Source organism: Dipodomys merriami, unplaced genomic scaffold, assembly GCF_024711535.1.
Source record: "Dipodomys merriami isolate MVZ:Mamm:240054 unplaced genomic scaffold, mDipMer1.0.p SCAF_542, whole genome shotgun sequence".
NCBI lineage: Eukaryota > Metazoa > Chordata > Mammalia > Rodentia > Heteromyidae > Dipodomys > Dipodomys merriami.
This window is the reverse complement of record NW_027206116.1, coordinates 553,907-571,534: the sequence shown is the minus strand read 5'-3', so window position 1 is coordinate 571,534 and position 17,628 is coordinate 553,907. Positions and strand designations below refer to the sequence as shown.

The following is a 17,628-nucleotide window of genomic DNA, read 5'->3' as shown; positions in this document are numbered from 1 at the left end:
GCTGCTTGATATTCCCCCAAAGCCTCACTGCCTGGGTTTCCTCTCTGCAGAGTCAGACATCCGGCCCAACAAGCTCTTAACCTGGTGCCAGCAACAGACTGAGGGCTATGAACATGTCAACATCACCGACCTAACCACATCCTGGCGCAGTGGCTTGGCCCTGTGCGCCATCATCCATCGCTTCCGGCCAGAGCTAATGTGAGTCTGGGGCCCAAGCTGGACCTTGAAAACAAGGGACACTAAGGCTAGTACTGGGTGTAGATTACTTACTTGTTAAACTTTCTCTGTGCATGTTTTGATTTTAGTTTTTTTCTGAAATTTGTTCCTTCCTCTTGCATTGACTGCTGGATCAGCAATGTGTTTGGTCTGTGTCCCTGATATATGAGGGTCATATGGTACTAGTAATATATTGGGGAACATAGCTGTTTTCCTAATACATGAGAGTCAAAATTAACAAGGTGACTAGTGACTGCTCAGCTCCCCACCATGCTTTGGAAATCTGGCATTCCCACCTTGAAGCCCAACCCCCAGAAAAGGAAGTAGGGGTAAGATCTGAATCTGGGGACCAAATGGGGTATGTTTGAGACCCAAATTGGTTATTTGTAACCTTGTAGCTACAGTCAGTGTTAGAGTCAATGTCTGACTTGAGATCTATACAGTGAAAACAATGGTAAGGCCTTTGGGAAGATCAGATGACACTTTTTGATGTCTAAAACACCATACATTCATAACATCACTGACAGCAACCTCACCTCACACCTGCAGGCAAATCCTTTAAAAAGGCAAATGGAAACCTATCCAATGTCATCAGTTGGAACCTTTGTAGATTTTCATGAGAAGCGGGTGGGAAGCTCATCGCTATGTAGTTCATATAACTTAATTATTTTGAGAAAAGCCCAATTAGTATTACATTTTTTAAAACACAAGGGAAATAGCCAAAAGTAAAGTTATTCCTAAGAGACTTAATTCATTTTCTGATGCTTTCGGCAAGATGGGTAGGGTTAGCATTTTCTGGGGTAGTAGAGAGGGACTTTGGGTTGCCAATATGAGGTGGAGGTCAGCTTACAGTTCTTCCTACAGACAAAATATGCTCAGCCTGTCTCACCTCTCCCTGAACTGCATCTGGTTCTACTCTCCAGCAATTTTGACTCCTTAAACGAAGATGATGCCGTGGGAAACAACCAGTTGGCATTTGATGTGGCTGAGCGTGAGTTTGGGATCCCTCCAGTAACCACAGGCAAAGAGATGGCATCATCCCAGGAGCCTGACAAACTCAACATAGTCATGTACCTCTCCAAGTTCTATGAGCTCTTCCGGGGTGCCCCACTGAGGCCTATGGGTAAGTAACCACAGAAGGCTTTACAAGACCCTATGTTGCCATGTCTGTCCTTTAGCTGAGTCTGGCTATTCCCGACAGGGGTGCCATCTGCTCAACTCTGTGTGTGTCCATGGGTCTATATGGAAGGCTCTAAAGTTAGAACCAAAACAGCTCCCCTTAGGCATTTATAGCCTAAGAGTGAGATAATTTTTCTAGAGGGACTGTGGTATAGTCACATCCCTGATTATAACACCTTGTAGGCCCAAGATCTCAATTATGTTCTTATACCCTCCAACAGATTCTTGGCGTAAAAACTATGGAGAAAATGCTGACATCAGCCTGGCCAAATCATCCATTTCTAATCACTATCTCAATCTCACATTTCCAAGGAAGAGAACTCCACGCGTAAGTCTCAGACTGGTTTGGGTTTTCTTTCTCATTGCATGTGGCTATAGTAAAAGGAAGGAGAATTCATACCCTTGTTCTATTTATGCCGATAATTTACACAGATAAAGTACTCACAGAAGTTGTTCATAAAACTTGCTTTAGTAATTGAGTGTTTTTGGAAGTTCTCTCAGGCCCCATGTAGCTTATTTTCAGTATTATAAAGGTAGTTAGAAGAATGGAATGATAGAAAATGGAGAATATGGCCTGTTGAATATTTTCAAAGTAAATAAGAAGCTGAACTAGTTGGCTCATGCCTGTAATCCTAGATACTCAGGAGGCTGAGATCTGAGGATCAAGATTGAAAGCCAACCAAAGTAGATACATCTGAGAGACTCTTATCTCCAATTAACCAGCAAAAAATCAGCAGTGGAGGTATGGCTCAAGTGATAGACCATTAGCCTTTAATAGTGGTCTATCTTTTCCAATGACCCAGGTCTAAATTTCTCCAGGGTTAGTCTGTGCCAACTAATTAAATATAAAAATTGTTTGTTTTTAAGCCCAGATAACATTAACTCAGGAAATATGAGAACATGGTTATCTTATGCTAATCAAATAAATATCAGATTGGCAGATAATATGTCTTTTTTTTTAGTGTCTTTCTTAAAAGAGGGAAACCAATTCACTTAGTAAATTCCTTCTGGCATATAAATTCTTGACTTCCTTGGGAAGTCAAGATAAGATGTTTTTAGAGTGAAAGAATTGGAAAACTTAATAGGAATAGAAAGTTTATTACTTATCTATTCTCATGCTTGTCTCATGGTATCTGCTTCCTCCTTGGGCTTCCAGTTTATTATAGGATACAATAAGGTCAAGGAAATGGAGATTCTGAGTTAATCTACTTCCAAAGTATATACACAGATAAAGAAAATAGATAAACCTTTTGAGTTCAGTTTTCTTGACCTTCTTGTTGCTCTTAGTTGAGACTGACTGTTTCAATGATAGACCTATAAGGAAAAGTAAAGACCTTTTTGGGGGGTATGTGTATTGCTAACCTTTCCATATAGACTTCATTTTAGTGTTTAGCATCCAAATGAGTGGGTTCTTTTATTCCACTTGAAGGATTGGGGGTCTTCTTAGGAGCTGGTAATTGGGCCCACTCTCCCTGGATGGTTTCCATGAGTCTTCAAATAGCATGGCTGACTGGGGTCTATACAGGCACTGATTGTTTAAGCAGTGCCTCCTTGGTCTGTTGAATGTGAAGGACAGAGAAAGATACATTGCTCTTTGGGGGTAAAAGCCAAGTCCTATTGTAGGTGGAAACAAAAACAAAACCAAAAAGAAAAAAGAAAAAAAAGAGCAGAAAACCCCTAAGATTATGCACAAACTGTTCTTGTTGGTAGGACATTCTGTTCTTTTTCAAATCTCCAAACATGGGGACAGAATGGCAGTCACAGACTGTGGAGCTATGGGACCAGACAGCTAGTGCCTCCAAGCCCCAACATTGTTGAAAATAAGGTCATCTGTTTCTCTTGGTGTTTGCCCAAGCGTTTGGGCTAAAATTATTTCCATTCACAAAATAATGATTTATGAGAAGCTCAGGGAAATGTTGAAGGGAAGGCAGGGCCCTTTGATCTGTTTTTATGCCACCTGGGTCAGTGACTAAACAGTGATTGACCTTTTCTTTAAAAAAAAAAAAAAGTGCTGGTGAACCAGCACTGTGGGGAATGACAGAGAGGGTTTCAGGGGCTGTGGAGGCAAGTGGGTGCTGAGGCACTCAGAGTTCTTGGCTATTTCAGAACAGTGAGAACTAAAAGGATCCTCTTGTGGTTGGACAGAGGAGTATGTATGGGGGGCTAGGCTTCATACTCGAGTTTATAGTGAGTGATAGCTCCTCTTCCTGATCCACAGTGGAGGAAAGACTGAGATATAATCTAGTCCTACTATGAATGACTTTGAGTGTAGGCAACTCCCTGCAGAAGGGACTGATGTTCTGAGGGAGCTAGGCATTGCGAGATGGCCCCAGAAACCGGAGGCTAGTAATTGAGAGTTCTAGATAGCCTAGATAGACCAAGGTCATAGCAAGGATAGGCTTACCCAGCAGGATGCAGAGGAGATATACATTCAGCCTCTATTCCCACCTCAGCTCATACACTCCTTATTTTCTCTAGAGAAGGCCTGGTATAGATGTTTCTTGTGGAAGCTCTTTCAGGGGTGATTCAAAGTGTTCAGGTAGATGGCTGTAAAGGAAATGCAAATAAAAACAATACTTAGATACCACCTTACCCCAGTCAGAATGGCCCACATCCTAAATGCTGAAGGGGATGTGGAGAAAGAAGAACCCTACTGCATTGCTGGTGGGAATGTACACTAATACAACCATTTTGGAAAACAGTCTGGAGATACCTCAGAAAACTAAATATAGACCCCCCCCCATAACCCAGCCATACCACTCCTAGGCATCTACTGAGCAACAGGGACCAGTATACAAGGACACATGCACCTCCATGTTTATTGCAGCACTGTTCACAATAGCCAAGATTTGGAAACAACCCAGATGTCCCACTACTGATGAGTGGATCCAAAAATTGTGGTATCTATATACAATGGAATATTATGCAGCCATTATAAAGGACAAAATAATGGCATTTGCAGGGAAATGGATGGAACTAGAGCAGATTATTTTGGGTGAAATAAACCAAGAATAAAGAGACAAAAGGCACATGGTCTCCCTGATATGTGGATGCTAAAGCCAAAATACAAGAAGATATGGCAAACAGGACCCAAGGAACAAAGGACAGCCACCCATTTTGCCATATCATTGCTAAATGACTCCATGTTCTGGATCATATATATGGTAGATATATGCACGCAACAGAGGGAAGCCAGGAGGAGGAACAGAGTAAGTGGGAACAGCCTACACTAAGCAAAAGGAAAGAAATGTAAATATCACCTGATGTGGAAAAAAATAACTTGTACTGTCAAAGCTCATAAATTCACAAGCTGTATAGACCATGATAATGACCATTTGCCATGTGAAAGTTAAAGTGTGTTTGTGACTCTAAGTATCACTATTCCACAATACTGTGAAATATGTGAAATTTATGTAATCACCTAATCTCAAAGAAAAAAAGTAAGAGATGGGATGGGTTAAGAGAGATGGGTGGCAATGTTGTCAGACACTTTGTACTCATATACTGTTTTGTAGAATGGGAACTTCTTTGTGCAACTACTTAAAGATAATTTTTTAAAAGTGTTCAGGTAGAGAGTTTTCCTGATTTGAATGTCTAGATTCAGACAGCAGAAATATAGGAGCTAAGGGTTATCAATAGGGCAGCCAAGTACTGTATTATATAAATTAGGATCCTTTGAAAGTGAAAGGAGGCCCGTTAATAGTTATGCTGATGAGGGGCAGCAATGAATCAGCTGTCCTCAGCAAACTGGACTGTATGCTTCTCTACTCCTCAAGCCTCACTAGGCACCTTTTTGAAATTAATAAGATATCATGATAATTTGTCACCAGTTCCTTGGACAACTCATTTGAGTCCTGAGAATGATCCCATCTAGGTAAACCAGAGTTACCTTTCCCTAGAGTAGAGAGACCCTAGATGGTCTCCACTGAGGGTATCAGTAGACCTGGCCGCCACCTTGTATATAATTTTACCACTGAAAGCCCAAAGTCATATCAAAATAGAGACAATCCATGACCTGCCAGTGTCTCATAAATTCTGTCAGCTTTGGGATGTTTCATTATAATCCTTTGGCCTATAATTCCTAGGCCTTCTGAGCAAACCTCTGATTTCCCAGATAGGTAAAGTCTTCCTTCACTATACCTACACATAATTCTGTCATAGCTTTTATCGGGGTGCAAGGTCATTTATTGCCATGTCTGCCATTAGGCTGACAGCTGTTTACAGGCAAGGCTGAATCCCTATGCACATTTTGTTCAGAGCCGGCACTATAGCCTCTGAAATGTTCATGGAAATGAAGTCTGTATTGGCCCTAAGATGATCGTGATTTCTTGGCAATTGTAGGTAGATGTCCAAACTGAAGAGAAGGACATGAACAAACGAAGACGGAGAGGCCTCAGCAATCTGGAGGAGGTTTGTGTGCACAGGATCAGATTACACAAAGGCTCCTTTCCTGACAACCAGTGGGTACAGAGCTCCCTGACCATGACAGCAGCTCTGCTCTCCACACCCACTGTTGTTTATTCTCTTTCATGAACCACTGGCTTCCATGCTTAGTTGAGTGGAGGCAGGTTCTGATTCTTCAGTACTTACTGGCTATGTAACTTTGAGAAATGACCTCCCAGGGAATGGGTCCTGTCTGTAAGTGTTATGGTACATTCAAAATGGATGAATCTTTTCAGGATTTAAAAAAATTAATAGGATATAGAATCTAAGCGTGATGGGGCTTAGCTGTAATGCCTGTAATACCTGTAAAGTAATTTAGGTGTTACAGATGGAGGTAGAGGGAATATCAAGTTCAAGACCAGCTATGAGATATAGGGAGTTTGTCTCAAAAGAAAAGAGAGAGAGGAAAAGAAAAAAAGAAAAGATATATATAATAATACATGTTTATCAATGTTGAGTCATTATTAATAGTAAACAGGTTTTCTTCTGTTGATAGTCAAATGAATTGATACCTACACTTGTCACCTTCTGGAAATGAATGAGAATTGCAAGTGACTTTGGCAAAAAAAAAAAAAAGCAAGCTCTGATCCTCATATGCTGAAAAATTGATCAGCAGAGGAAGAGGAATAGTATCTGCTTGCTTCTCCAAGCAGCAATTTAATTAGATGTGCGATATATACTTCATTTTAAAAATAAAGTTCTAATTCCACCAAAGCAAGAGTATTTATGCCAATCCGGGGGAGAATGCCAGTTTAGCTAGCCTATTAGCTGATACCCAGAGATGACTTAGAGGCATATGGAATGATTTGCACAATACTTGACTCACAGGAATCAGAGGAGACTTCTGTTTCATGTTGGAGGAGGTTTTAGTGCTGTGTTGTTTAGGACATTGTTTGGATCTGTCACCTGTTCCACTTCATAAGCATAAGCTATATAATTGACAGAGGCAGGAGCCCACCTTGGAATAGTACAGCTACCCCCTACTCCTACTTCCTGATCAAAGAAGCCTGGAGTTCAGTTCACATCTGAACATATAAACATATACATCCTATCCACTGAAATCCATATCATCCTGATGTGAAGATTTTACAGACCTTTTTTTTTTTGAGCAATCTTTGTAAGAATTATAGCTTCTCCATTCTTGGATATGGTGTTGTCAAGAAACCAGAGAATAAGGAGATAACCCAGATGAGGAGCAGAACTGTTTCCAAGGCTGAGGCACATCCTTCCTCCCAGGTCATGGGGTGGCTCTACACCTCCCCTGCCAGTGGCTCACTCCTGCCTGCTCCCTAAAGCCTCAGGTTCAAGTTGTCTTAGGAGGGAGATCTTTTCTTCCCTTTCACAGTTGGCTTCTTGAGGGGTATTTGTTCTACTTATTAGCCCAGGAGCTGAAGTAGGAAGATTTTCATCTGTCCCTTCTGAGATGTCTGGACTGTTTTCAGGGACAGATGTTTTGATTAAAGGCAGCTTTCAGAAGAAGGTAATTCTTTCTAGACTCAAAAGTGTGGTCCAAAATCTAGTAGCATTAACTTCACCAAGGAACTTTCTAGAAATATAGACCATGAAGCCCACTCCAGACCTGCTAAAATCAAATTTATTTTTAGAGATGGATCCCCAGGTCATTCACATGCCCATTGATATCTTAGAACACCAGCCTCAGTAAGTTGGCTGACTTTGGTCTTGTACAAACAGCCTGTGTTGATGTGCATGGTCACACTTCCTGCTTTGAAGCAGGGAGTAGTTCTTTGCTTTATGTTTGCCTGAAACTTTATATGGTGATAACATATACAGTTTCCCATGGAACTGCTCCTCTTAGGGAACATATTTAGACACAATTGATCCTAGCTTGCCTCTTCCCATGAATTTCTCCTAATTAAACACATCTTTCTTAACTATTCTCATGGATAAGATTCTTTCTTTCTTCATTTTGTCCCTCTTTCCTTCCTTCTTTTCTTTTCCCTTTTCTTTCTTTCTTTTCCTTCCTTCCTTCCTTCCTTCCTTCCTTCCTTCCTTCCTTCCTTCCTTTCTTCCTTTCTTCCTTTCTTCCTTTCTTCCTTCCTTCCTTTCTTTCTTTCTTTCTTTCTTTCTTTCTTTCTTTCTTTCTTTCTTTCTTTCTTTCTTTCTTTCTTTCCTTTTTTCCTTCTTTCCTTCTTTCTTTCTTTCTTTCTTTCTTTCTTTCTTTCTTTCTTTCTTTCTTTCTTTCTTTCTTTCTCTCTTTCTACTGGGAATCAAATCCAGGGCCTGGCACATGCTAGGCAAACAGTCTGTCCCTCTGTCCCTGAGCTAAACACCTACCCTCATTGTTTTCTTGAGAAAATTGACTTACCTATCTGGCACGGCATGACCATTTATGCTCTGGGGTATATAGGAAGAGAATTACAGGGAGAGGAGGGACATTCTTATGAAATACAGAGAATTTTCAACTTCTTATGATTAGCAGATGAGCTAGAGCAATTTTACATGGGATTCTATTTTATAATCAAGGCCCACACTACCACTAAGTCATGTTACTATCATGTGCCCCAGTAGGATGGAATGAGAAGATTTCACCTCTGTGAAATCTTTCCCCTGTGGAAACCATAGCCACAAGCTAATCATGAGAAAACATCAGAGCAGCCCACGTTGAGGAATTTTCTATAAAATTCCTTACACATTGGAAAAGACCAGGGAGACAAGATGACTAAATGCAGTGTGGGATCCTGGACTGAAGCCCTGAACAGGAATAAAAAGACATTAATGGAAAAACTGATGCAATCCAAACAAAGCCTATGGTTTGGTTAACAATATCATTCCATGTTTTGATAACAGTAGAAGTGGTGATTCCAGATATTATGTGAAGGGTACCTAGGAACAAGCTGTACCCTCTTTGCAACTTTTGTTGCAGTGGTGTCTATGGCTCATGCCTGTAATATTAGTTACACAGAAGGTTGAGATCTGAGAATGACAGTTGTCCACTGTGTAGAAAAGCCCATGAGTCTCTTATCTCCAATTAATCACCAACAAGACAGAAGTGGAGCTGTGGCTCCAGTGGTATAGCACCAGACTTGAACAAAAAAGGGAGAGAGTAAGGCCCTAAGTTCGAGCCGAAGTACTGGCACACACAAAAATATTATTTCTAAACTAACATTTGTTAAAAGACAGCAGACACTGAGCAGCTGAAGTTGTGAAGAAGGTACAGAGAAGAGAAACACAGAGCTTGTGCCTTGCCTGACTGACATCACCCTCTTGCTTCCTCCATCCCCCTATACAGCTTTTGTTGGCCACATGCTACATTTTGGAAATGACTCAATACAACACTTTTTTTTTAATTGTATTTTATTTTATTTGAGAACATACTGTACAGAGGGGCTACAATTACATGGGCAGGATAATGCATACATTTCTTACCAAGCATTGCAGCCTCCTCCTTTGTTTACCCTTCACTTCCCTTCCCCGCCTCCCCCCTCCCCCCACCCAATTTTACCCCCCTCCCCCCACCCAATTATACCCCCCTCTCCCCCCCCCACACCGACATTGTAAAGCTGGTTTTGACATGACATTTTGTACTTCTCATTGAATACAACACTTTTTTATTATTCTTTTTTTGCTGGAGCTTGAACTCTGTGCCTAGGTACTATCCCTGAGCTCCTTTTGCTCAAGGCTACTACTCTATCACTTCAGCCACAGCTCCACATCTGCTTTCTGATGTAATTAATTGGAAATAAGAGTCTCACAGACTTTCCTGCCCCAGCTGGCTTTGAACCAACCACAGTCCTCAGATCTCAGATCTCAGCCTCCTGAGTAGCTAGGATTACAGTCTTGAGCCACTGACACCTGGCTTCTTTATTATACTTATATAGTATCATTCTTACTTTTTATAAAATATGAAATTTTTATTATTCTTTATATAATAATCACTTGAAGTGGGTTGCTTCTTCTCATTGATGAAGAAACTTCAAAGAAACTTCAAAGTGCCAAAGTCACAGGGCTGAGAATGGAAAGTGAAGATTCAAAGCCTGTCTGACTCCTAGCTGTGCCCATCCCTTGAAGAGCCACATCTGTCCTGTGAATATTTTCCCTTGCTGAGTGACCCTGGTGTGGTCACTTCCTCAATCTCTGGAAGCTGTCTTGCTTTGAGAAACCAGTTGCATGTTCTAAGGTCCCAGTCCCCTCCATGTTACCTGGATTCCAAGAGCTGACCTCCAATGTACTATTTTGACCTCTGCAGCTATCAACATTCTCCTGCAACTTGGATGCCAATCAAGAGTGTGGCAGCAGGAAGGAAGGTAGAAATCAGAACAAAGTCAAGTCCATGGCAAATCAGCTGCTGGCCAAGTTTGAGGAAAGCAGTAAAAACAACTTAGTCCTGAAGCAGGTAAGTCATTCCAGATGCTCACTCACCTTCCCTTCTAGTGACCAGACCCTGCTGGCAAGTGAGCAGAAATGCTCAGGTTAGAGATGGCTCTGAGAAAATGCCAACCCAGGACTGGTGAAATTACTTGAGTGTCTTGATCGAGATGTAGCAGGCTTTGCCATGAGGCCAGAGAGTACCCATTTTACACTTCGGAGTCTATGCTAACTTCCATGATGTTCTGCCACCACTGGATGAAAACCAATGTAGAAGATACCTAAATAAATGAATGCTGGGAGCTGGTGGCTCATGCCTATAATCCTAGCTATTCAGAAAGCTGAGATTTGAGGATCATGGTTTGAAGCCAACCTGGGAAGAAAAGTCCATGACACTCTTATCTCCAATAAACTACTTAGAAAAGCCAGAATTGGCAATATGGCTCAAGTGGTAGAGTGATAACCTTGAGTACAAAGAGGCTCAGGGCCAGTGCCTAAGCCCTGAGTTCAAGCCCCCCCCCAAAAAAATGAGAGCACCCATGTTGCAATAAAACTTTATTTACCAAAAAAATGGCAAGATGAGGTTTATGGGCTATAGTTTTCAGGTGTCTATCCTGCAATAATATTATCTATTTTCTAATTTGGTTTTGATTTACAACCAATTTTGAGGTTCAGAGTAGAGTTTTGAGGGTATTTTAAGATCCTGGATAAATGGGAGAGTACTATCCAAGTCCATGGTGTGAAAATTCATCCAGGCCAGATGAGGTTGGCTCAGAGATGTGCAGAGATTTGAGCAACCTCCCAAGTATTTCCTAGCACTCTCCTCCCCCTAGGCACTGGCCAGCCTGAGAGGTACTGTGTCAAACCATGGTCAGCTGAGGCTAAATACAGGTTGAATACTGTGTTCAGGCTACAATTCTTCCTATCTGTCTTGCAGTCTGTGTTCCTGGTTCAGTTTGCACCCTGAATTTTCCTAGGATGTGGTTGTCATAAAAGCTTAGGGATAAGGAGTCAGTTTGGCTATGGAAGATACCTGACCCATGACAGAATTAGGCTTCTTTGGGGAAAGTAGCCATCTGCCTAACAAGGTTTGGAGGTAGTCAGAGACGGCTTCTTGATGTGGATCATGCCCCCTCCTGGACTAACTTCCACAGGAAGTGATTTTATTTTAAAGGGACATTTTCCTAATTATAGTTCCTTAAAACTATTCTCGATTACTTCTTCTGGAGAATTGGCCTTCTCCAGCCCCCATGTTGGTGAGGGCTGTATTCTATGAGAGAGACCAGAACATTCCTGTCTGCAAGTGGATGGGAAGCTCTCCTTCCAGCAGAATGCCCAAAATGTCATGACATGAGCTGGCTCTGCCAGCTTTGGCTCTGTGTCTGAGCCAAAAACAAGGCCTGCAGGATTCACACGTTGTCCAAGAGGAAGAGACTCCAGGACTTGCCGTTCATATGGACAGAGAGCCAAGGCTCAGGTTTCCCAGTTGGGTCTGGTTTACAAGAGCTCAGCCAGCCTTCCTTCTGCTTTTTCTTCATTTCACTGTTCCTCTTCTCTTCCATGTATCTCTGTTTAACTCACCTTTTTCTTCCTTTCTCTGTGCCTGCTTTCTTTTTTCTGGACTTGCCTTTCTCCCAGGAACACCGTAACTCAGGAATAGGTAAGCCAGCCCTGTGCTCTTCCTCCAATCCTCCTGTTCTCTCTCACTGCCCCAAGCCTGAGGAGCCCACTTCCAGCCCACCACCTCCTCTAAAAAGGCAGGTAGGGCTCTTTTCTGTGGATGTTGTTTTGTGAAAGCCAGAGGAGACATTGAGCCTAGGGGTGGGGTCAGTGGTACTCCCCAATTCTCCATGTAAGGCAGATTGTAGATTTTCTGGGCAAGCAGACATAGCATGAGTTGACCACCCTGATAGGGAAGAATAATCATGTATGCCAATGATCCCTCATCCTGTCAGGGGTATCAACCAACCACTCAGCTCTTGGTGCTACTGATGGGGAGAAAACATGTACAGTGCCAATTGTTTTAGATGATGCCCTGTGATACTGAGCTTTATGTGACGATGGACCACTTGAATATCTGATTTCCAAATCAGTATGGGATGGACTCAGATAGTCCATCCTAACAGGCTGCACCCACTGACTGGCTCAGGCCTTTCCAAGTACTCAAGTAGCTGGAGGCCTTCATAAAAGAACTGTGGCTTATTCCAGTTCTCATCCTGAGCTAGGAATTCAAATACAGTGAGTGGTCTCTGGCCAGTGTTAGGAATTTTGTGTTGCTTTGAGGTAGTGGAGATGACAATTGTATAGTTTGTGTACACACAAATTACCTGGAGAGGTTTTTTGCTGAAATATCAATGTCTCATGTACCCACAGACCAATCAACCCAGCAAGTCCAGGGGTTTTCTGAAAGTACCCTCAGATGAACTCAGCATACAGCGAGGATGGGAACCGGGATATAGATGTTTGGGTTGGGCTCTGGGTGAGGCACAGGATCGTAGTGGTAACTGGGTGCCCTGTGATTCTAATGCAGTAGCAGAAGGGAGGCACCTGAAGCTAATGTGCAATCTTTTGCCTCTATAATTCAGGGGTCCTTGAGGGGAGGTAATTTCTGGAAGGGCCATAGGAGGGAAGTTTGATTTTTCTTGTCTCCCAGTTCCCCTCTGTTGTAACGGGACAAGTGCTCAGAGAACTCAATCAAGTGTCTGCTGGCAGTGAACGGATGAACAGGCCTTGGAGAGCCAGGGCCAAGTCTGACCTGCAGCTGGGTGGGCCAGAAAACCTCCCTGCCCTGCCTCCCAACTGCCAGAGGGCACTGGCCCTCTCTGGGGTGCTGCAGCGGCTGCAACAGGTGGAAGAAAAGATTCTTCAGGTGAAAGACCAGCTTGACCTGCCTGTGTCCATATGTAGATGGTTTCCTGTCCTTCATCTCCCTCTTCCTACCTATGACAGTCCCTTCTCCTCCTGTTCCTTCCCTGTCTCCTGTCTGCTGTGTGGTGAGCTGAGCCCCAGGCTGCTCTCTTGAAAGTGACCTCACAAGTGACTCTGTCACGATCTCTTCTTTCTCCTTCCTTTCTTTGACTACAGAAGAGGGCTCAGAACTTGGCCAACAGGGAGTTTCACAAAAAGAACATTAAGGAGAAGGCAGCTCACCTGGCCTCCATGTTTGGACATGGAGATATCCCACAGGTAAACGCAGGGCCTTCAGAGTTCCCAGGAACACAAGTGCTTGGCATCCAGCCAGGTAGCCATGAATAAGAAGTTAGATATGAGGCCGGGCGCTGGTGGCTCACGCCTGTAATCCTAGCTACTCAGGAGGCTGAGATCTGAGGATCGCGGTTCAAAGCCAGCCCGGGCAGGAGAGACCGTGAGACTCCTATCTCCAATAAACCACCAGAAAACCGGAAGTGGCGCTGTAGCTCAAGTGGTAGAGCGCTCGCCTTGAGCTGAAGAGCTGAGGGACAGCTCCCAGGCCCAGAGTTCAAGCCCCACGACCGACAAAAAAAAAAAAAAAAAAAGAAGTTAGATATGGTTTCCTCCTTCTGTGGCATGAGGAGTTATTTTTTCCAAGCCACTAAAGAGTTAGAGATGTCATCTAGAAAGATCCAAATGCAAAGATTCAAAATAAGTTGACCCATGAGACAAAGGGAAAACCAAGGCAGGAAAGTAAGCCCAAGTCAAAGGAGACTTTTAGCCAACAGAAAGTTATGCTGTTAGATGCTGGTTTCTAAATTGACTCTGCGTTTCCAAGTACCAATGCAAAGAGGGGACACAGGTCCGTTACAAGACTCATAGTGCCTTTATGGTGAAAGCAAACCAATTGCTCATGCAGACCAGAGAGGTACTAAATGGTTAAGCCAAAATCATGCCATAACTTGGATTTGGTTCTTCAAGGGACAACCTCAAACCAAGAAGGAAAACCTTGTCTTAGCATAGAAAGTGCAGCCTTCTTCAAACAAGCTACTATTTAGAGACATGGAGAAAAGAAGAACATATGTTCACAGGGAATTGGAAGAATGAGAATGAGGCCCAACCAGTGGGTACATGTGTCAAGTCCTTTTCTTGCAGCAAGCCTGTCTCTAGGACACATCTCTTCTGAAGCTTTCACACAGCCTCCTCCGGACCCATGTCTTCCACATTTGGTGTAATTGCTGACATGGAAGGGATGTGCTGCATGTAGTTATATGTCCTACATTTAGGGCTCCAGCAGTTTCTAGGAGGTCAGTACAGTTGCCTACCTACAACTGTAGGCCTGCTATGGCCTTCTGCCTCAACATGACCCAGGGTTTCACACACACACACACACCCAAGCTTGCAGCTGCTGCTCCATACCAAGCTCCAGGGCAAGGACTTCAGTAATTAGCACTGATGTCTGGAGCAGGTGTAGGCAGAAGCAGAATGGATCTATTTTGGTATGACAAGGGAGCAGTAACTGTTGAAACAGAATACAGTGTAGCTAGGAGCCACATAATTCTGTTCAGCCTCAAAGACAGGCTTCTGTTTTGTCCTGAACCATGGACCTCAGTGTCTTCTCCCCTCTGAGGTGTAGAGTTTACATTATGAGGCAAGTATTCCTGTGTCTGCCCATGGGATAATCTCTGTTTCCTCTGTCTCTGTTCTGTGCAGAATAAACTACTCTCTAAAGGCCTGTCTCACACTCATCCTCCATCTTCTCCCTCTTGCCTTCCATCTCCTGATCCAGCTGCCACTTCTTCTCAGTCAACTGTTGAGTCTGCTTCTCCTGCCAGAAAGGTAGTTGCCTTGAGTCATTGCTGCCCCTCCTCATGCATGTCCTGTGATGTTCTCATGCTCTGCTTGGCTTACACCAGCCAACATCTGGAGCCTGACTTGACTGGGATGAACGTTTATAAGCTGTGAAAGTTTATAAGTTTACAACAGCCCTGGATTCCAAATTGTTTTTACCCAGTGTGTGTGAAAACGGCACATTTTCATATCAATACGTTACTTTTTTTATTGTATACGACTGCTCATATTTGGCTTGTTTGACCTAACAAAATAGCAATTTCAAACCTACTACAATTAATACTCTTCATAAATTCTTTAAGAGGAATAAAGGCAAGATTATAGGAGGAAAAGACTGGGAAGGATTCACAGACAAAGTATGAATGGGGTCCTTGTCAAAGAGAACTCTCCCAGAAACTCTGTGCATGTGAAGCCCCACATCCAGGAACAGGTAGAGTAGGAATGGGGCTGGCTTGAGATGGCCAAGCCCTGGTCTTCTAACTCCACTTCTGTAGCTTTGTACCTTATTTCCCCCAGACCAGTCTTGGTCATTAAATGATAGTACAATTAGGCTGCTTTCACAGCTTCCAAATTATTCATTGCAGGCTGTGCCTTTCAAGTGTGGCTGTGAATGGTCATGGAGTTCTTAGAAGGAAATACCTGGGCACTGAGCAAGTCTCTGAATCTCTGTATCTTAGCTTCCCTTCTTATCTGATGTTCTGCCTTAAAGTTCAGAATAGTCCTGTTGCTTTGTTGTCCTGAACAATTCCAGAGAACTTGAAGACCTCTGTTTTAGTGCCCAAACCCTTGCCAACGCCTGTCTTTCAAGTCCACGTTCAATTATATGTCTTTAGTACCGTTTTTCTCCTCAGTCCCATCAAACCAGCCTCCTCTAGTTGTATCTACACCCTATATAGATTTGCTCCATGGTATGGTTGCTACCATTGTCCAAGACTGGTAATCTCTTGTAAGAATAAGATGGTGGCTGGGCATTTGCACAGCTGGAAGAGGGGCTGTTTCATCAAGCTGAGAGCTGTGTTAGGCCTCAAGGGTCAGAAAAGCAATAAGCATTGCGAAAGGAACTTCCTCTACTCCTGAGAGTATTTGTTTTAAAACCAGATTTGCAGGGTTTATTCTGAAGATTTGTGTATTAGGAAGAAATGGAATACCCAGGTAAGCTGAGGATATGCAACCTGGCTTTGTTTCATCTGGTGGAAGGCTAGATCTCAAGACAGCTTTCTCCTCATAATCCTACCTCTGCTCCAAGAATAAGCCTAGGCAGCTTTTGGAGGCATGTACCTTAGCCTGGGAGGTGTTGTATTTGCAGGGCACTGGTGTATGTCAGGGAGACAGGAAAAAAAAAATATGAGCTGGAATCTGACTTCAGTTCAATGCATCAGTTACACATTGATCTTTCTGAACAAGGAAGCTGGCTCTCTGAGCCTTAGTTTCCTAGCAAATAAACTGGAGATGCTGTCAACTACTTCTGAGGGTGATTGAGATGTTGTAATGACCCGACATATGCAAAATGGCTAAAGTACTTAGTAAATGTTCTCTTTCCTAGTTGGGGGAGGGGGGCTTTCAGAAGAATATTCTCATGTCTCTGAACAAAGTTATCACCTTCAGGTTCCCATTTCAAATCTAGACATTTAAGAATAATAAGTTAGAGCCTTTTTGAGCGTCAACTGACTCACCTGCCATTGGGAGTTTTGAGATCCATGAGGCAGGATGGTGTGGGCTAAGGCGCATATATAATCATCAGCATCATGCCTGGTGTCTGGGAGAAGGGTGGGAAGACATTGGTCACAACCCCAAAGGCTTGTGTGAATTTCTACTGTAAGCAAGTGACTTCCAGATGCTCTTAAATAAGAGGATTTTCATTTCTTGCTCCTCCTTGCCTTGGGGAAATAGCTGAGAAAATTGGGTCCAAATCACCTGTCCTTTGATGTTTTCTTAAACGACTCCTCAGTATGGCTATGTTTTCCCAGTAGGCCCAGAAGACCTCCTGTGGCCCTGCCCATTGAATCCTCCCCCTCCTATAAGCCTTTAGTTCTGAGGCCCTGGAAGCTGGACTCTCACCCCTGCCTGACCTGCATGCATTTACTTGATACTCAACAGGCCACATGACCACAAGTGGCTCAATTCTGCAGAATGGTGCAATCTGGACACCTGGAACCATGACTGGTTTCAGGCCCAGAGAGACATGCTATTGCTTGGATACTAAGTGCCCAGGAGCCTACTTCCTCTTTCATGTACAGCATCTTGCCTGTGTCATGGGAATAGAAATGACTAAGGCAGGACCACTAATAGCAAAGGGACCAGACTAGAAGTCATCCAGACTGATCAGTTCAGTGCTGTGTGAGGAATGCTTCAACATCTAAGCAGTGACTTAATCTGGAGGGAGACCACAGAATTGCCTGAAGAATATCTCTTGCTAAAGAGACAGCCATCTCTGGCTCAATATCTCTGGCATTGGTGCATGTGACAATAATTGTATGCCCATGTTTGAACCACAGCTAGCTGGGGCAGAGAAGACATCAGGCTCATCCTGAATAAATTCTATCATTCTTCCCATGCAGAGAAGAGAGAGTCATTTAAAAGAAAAGGAGGGAAGACTCAGGATATTGTAATGCAAAGCCACACACACAGCAATGCTTTGGACCTATTGACTCTGCCAATGGCCATCTTACTCAGATTCTTTTATGACTTACAGCCCTGCAAGGT

At 43.2% G+C, this 17,628-nt stretch overlaps 1 protein-coding gene across 6 annotated transcripts in view; it reads left to right on the top strand.

Annotated features, from left to right (window-relative positions):
* The window catches only part of LOC138811637 (F-actin-monooxygenase MICAL2-like), a 201,219-nt gene that overhangs the window by 99,566 nt on the left and 84,025 nt on the right, over window positions 1-17,628 (top strand). For 4 of the 6 annotated variants that reach the window (XR_011367463.1, XM_069999342.1, XM_069999339.1 and 1 more), the window contains exons 13-17: window positions 51-198; window positions 1,140-1,339; window positions 1,617-1,723; window positions 5,737-5,805; window positions 10,046-10,192. Coding sequence is in view for 5 of the 6 variants with exons in the window: in XM_069999342.1 (XP_069855443.1) it covers window positions 51-198; window positions 1,140-1,339; window positions 1,617-1,723; window positions 5,737-5,805; window positions 10,046-10,192 (671 nt within the window). In the remaining variant the exon portion in view is untranslated. Of the gene's footprint in view, window positions 1-50; window positions 199-1,139; window positions 1,340-1,616; window positions 1,724-5,736; window positions 5,806-10,045; window positions 10,193-11,802; window positions 11,926-12,817; window positions 13,034-13,248; window positions 13,351-14,787; window positions 14,914-17,628 lie in introns of all 6 variants that reach the window. The other 2 variants (XM_069999341.1, XM_069999340.1) reach the window with 1 other exon arrangement.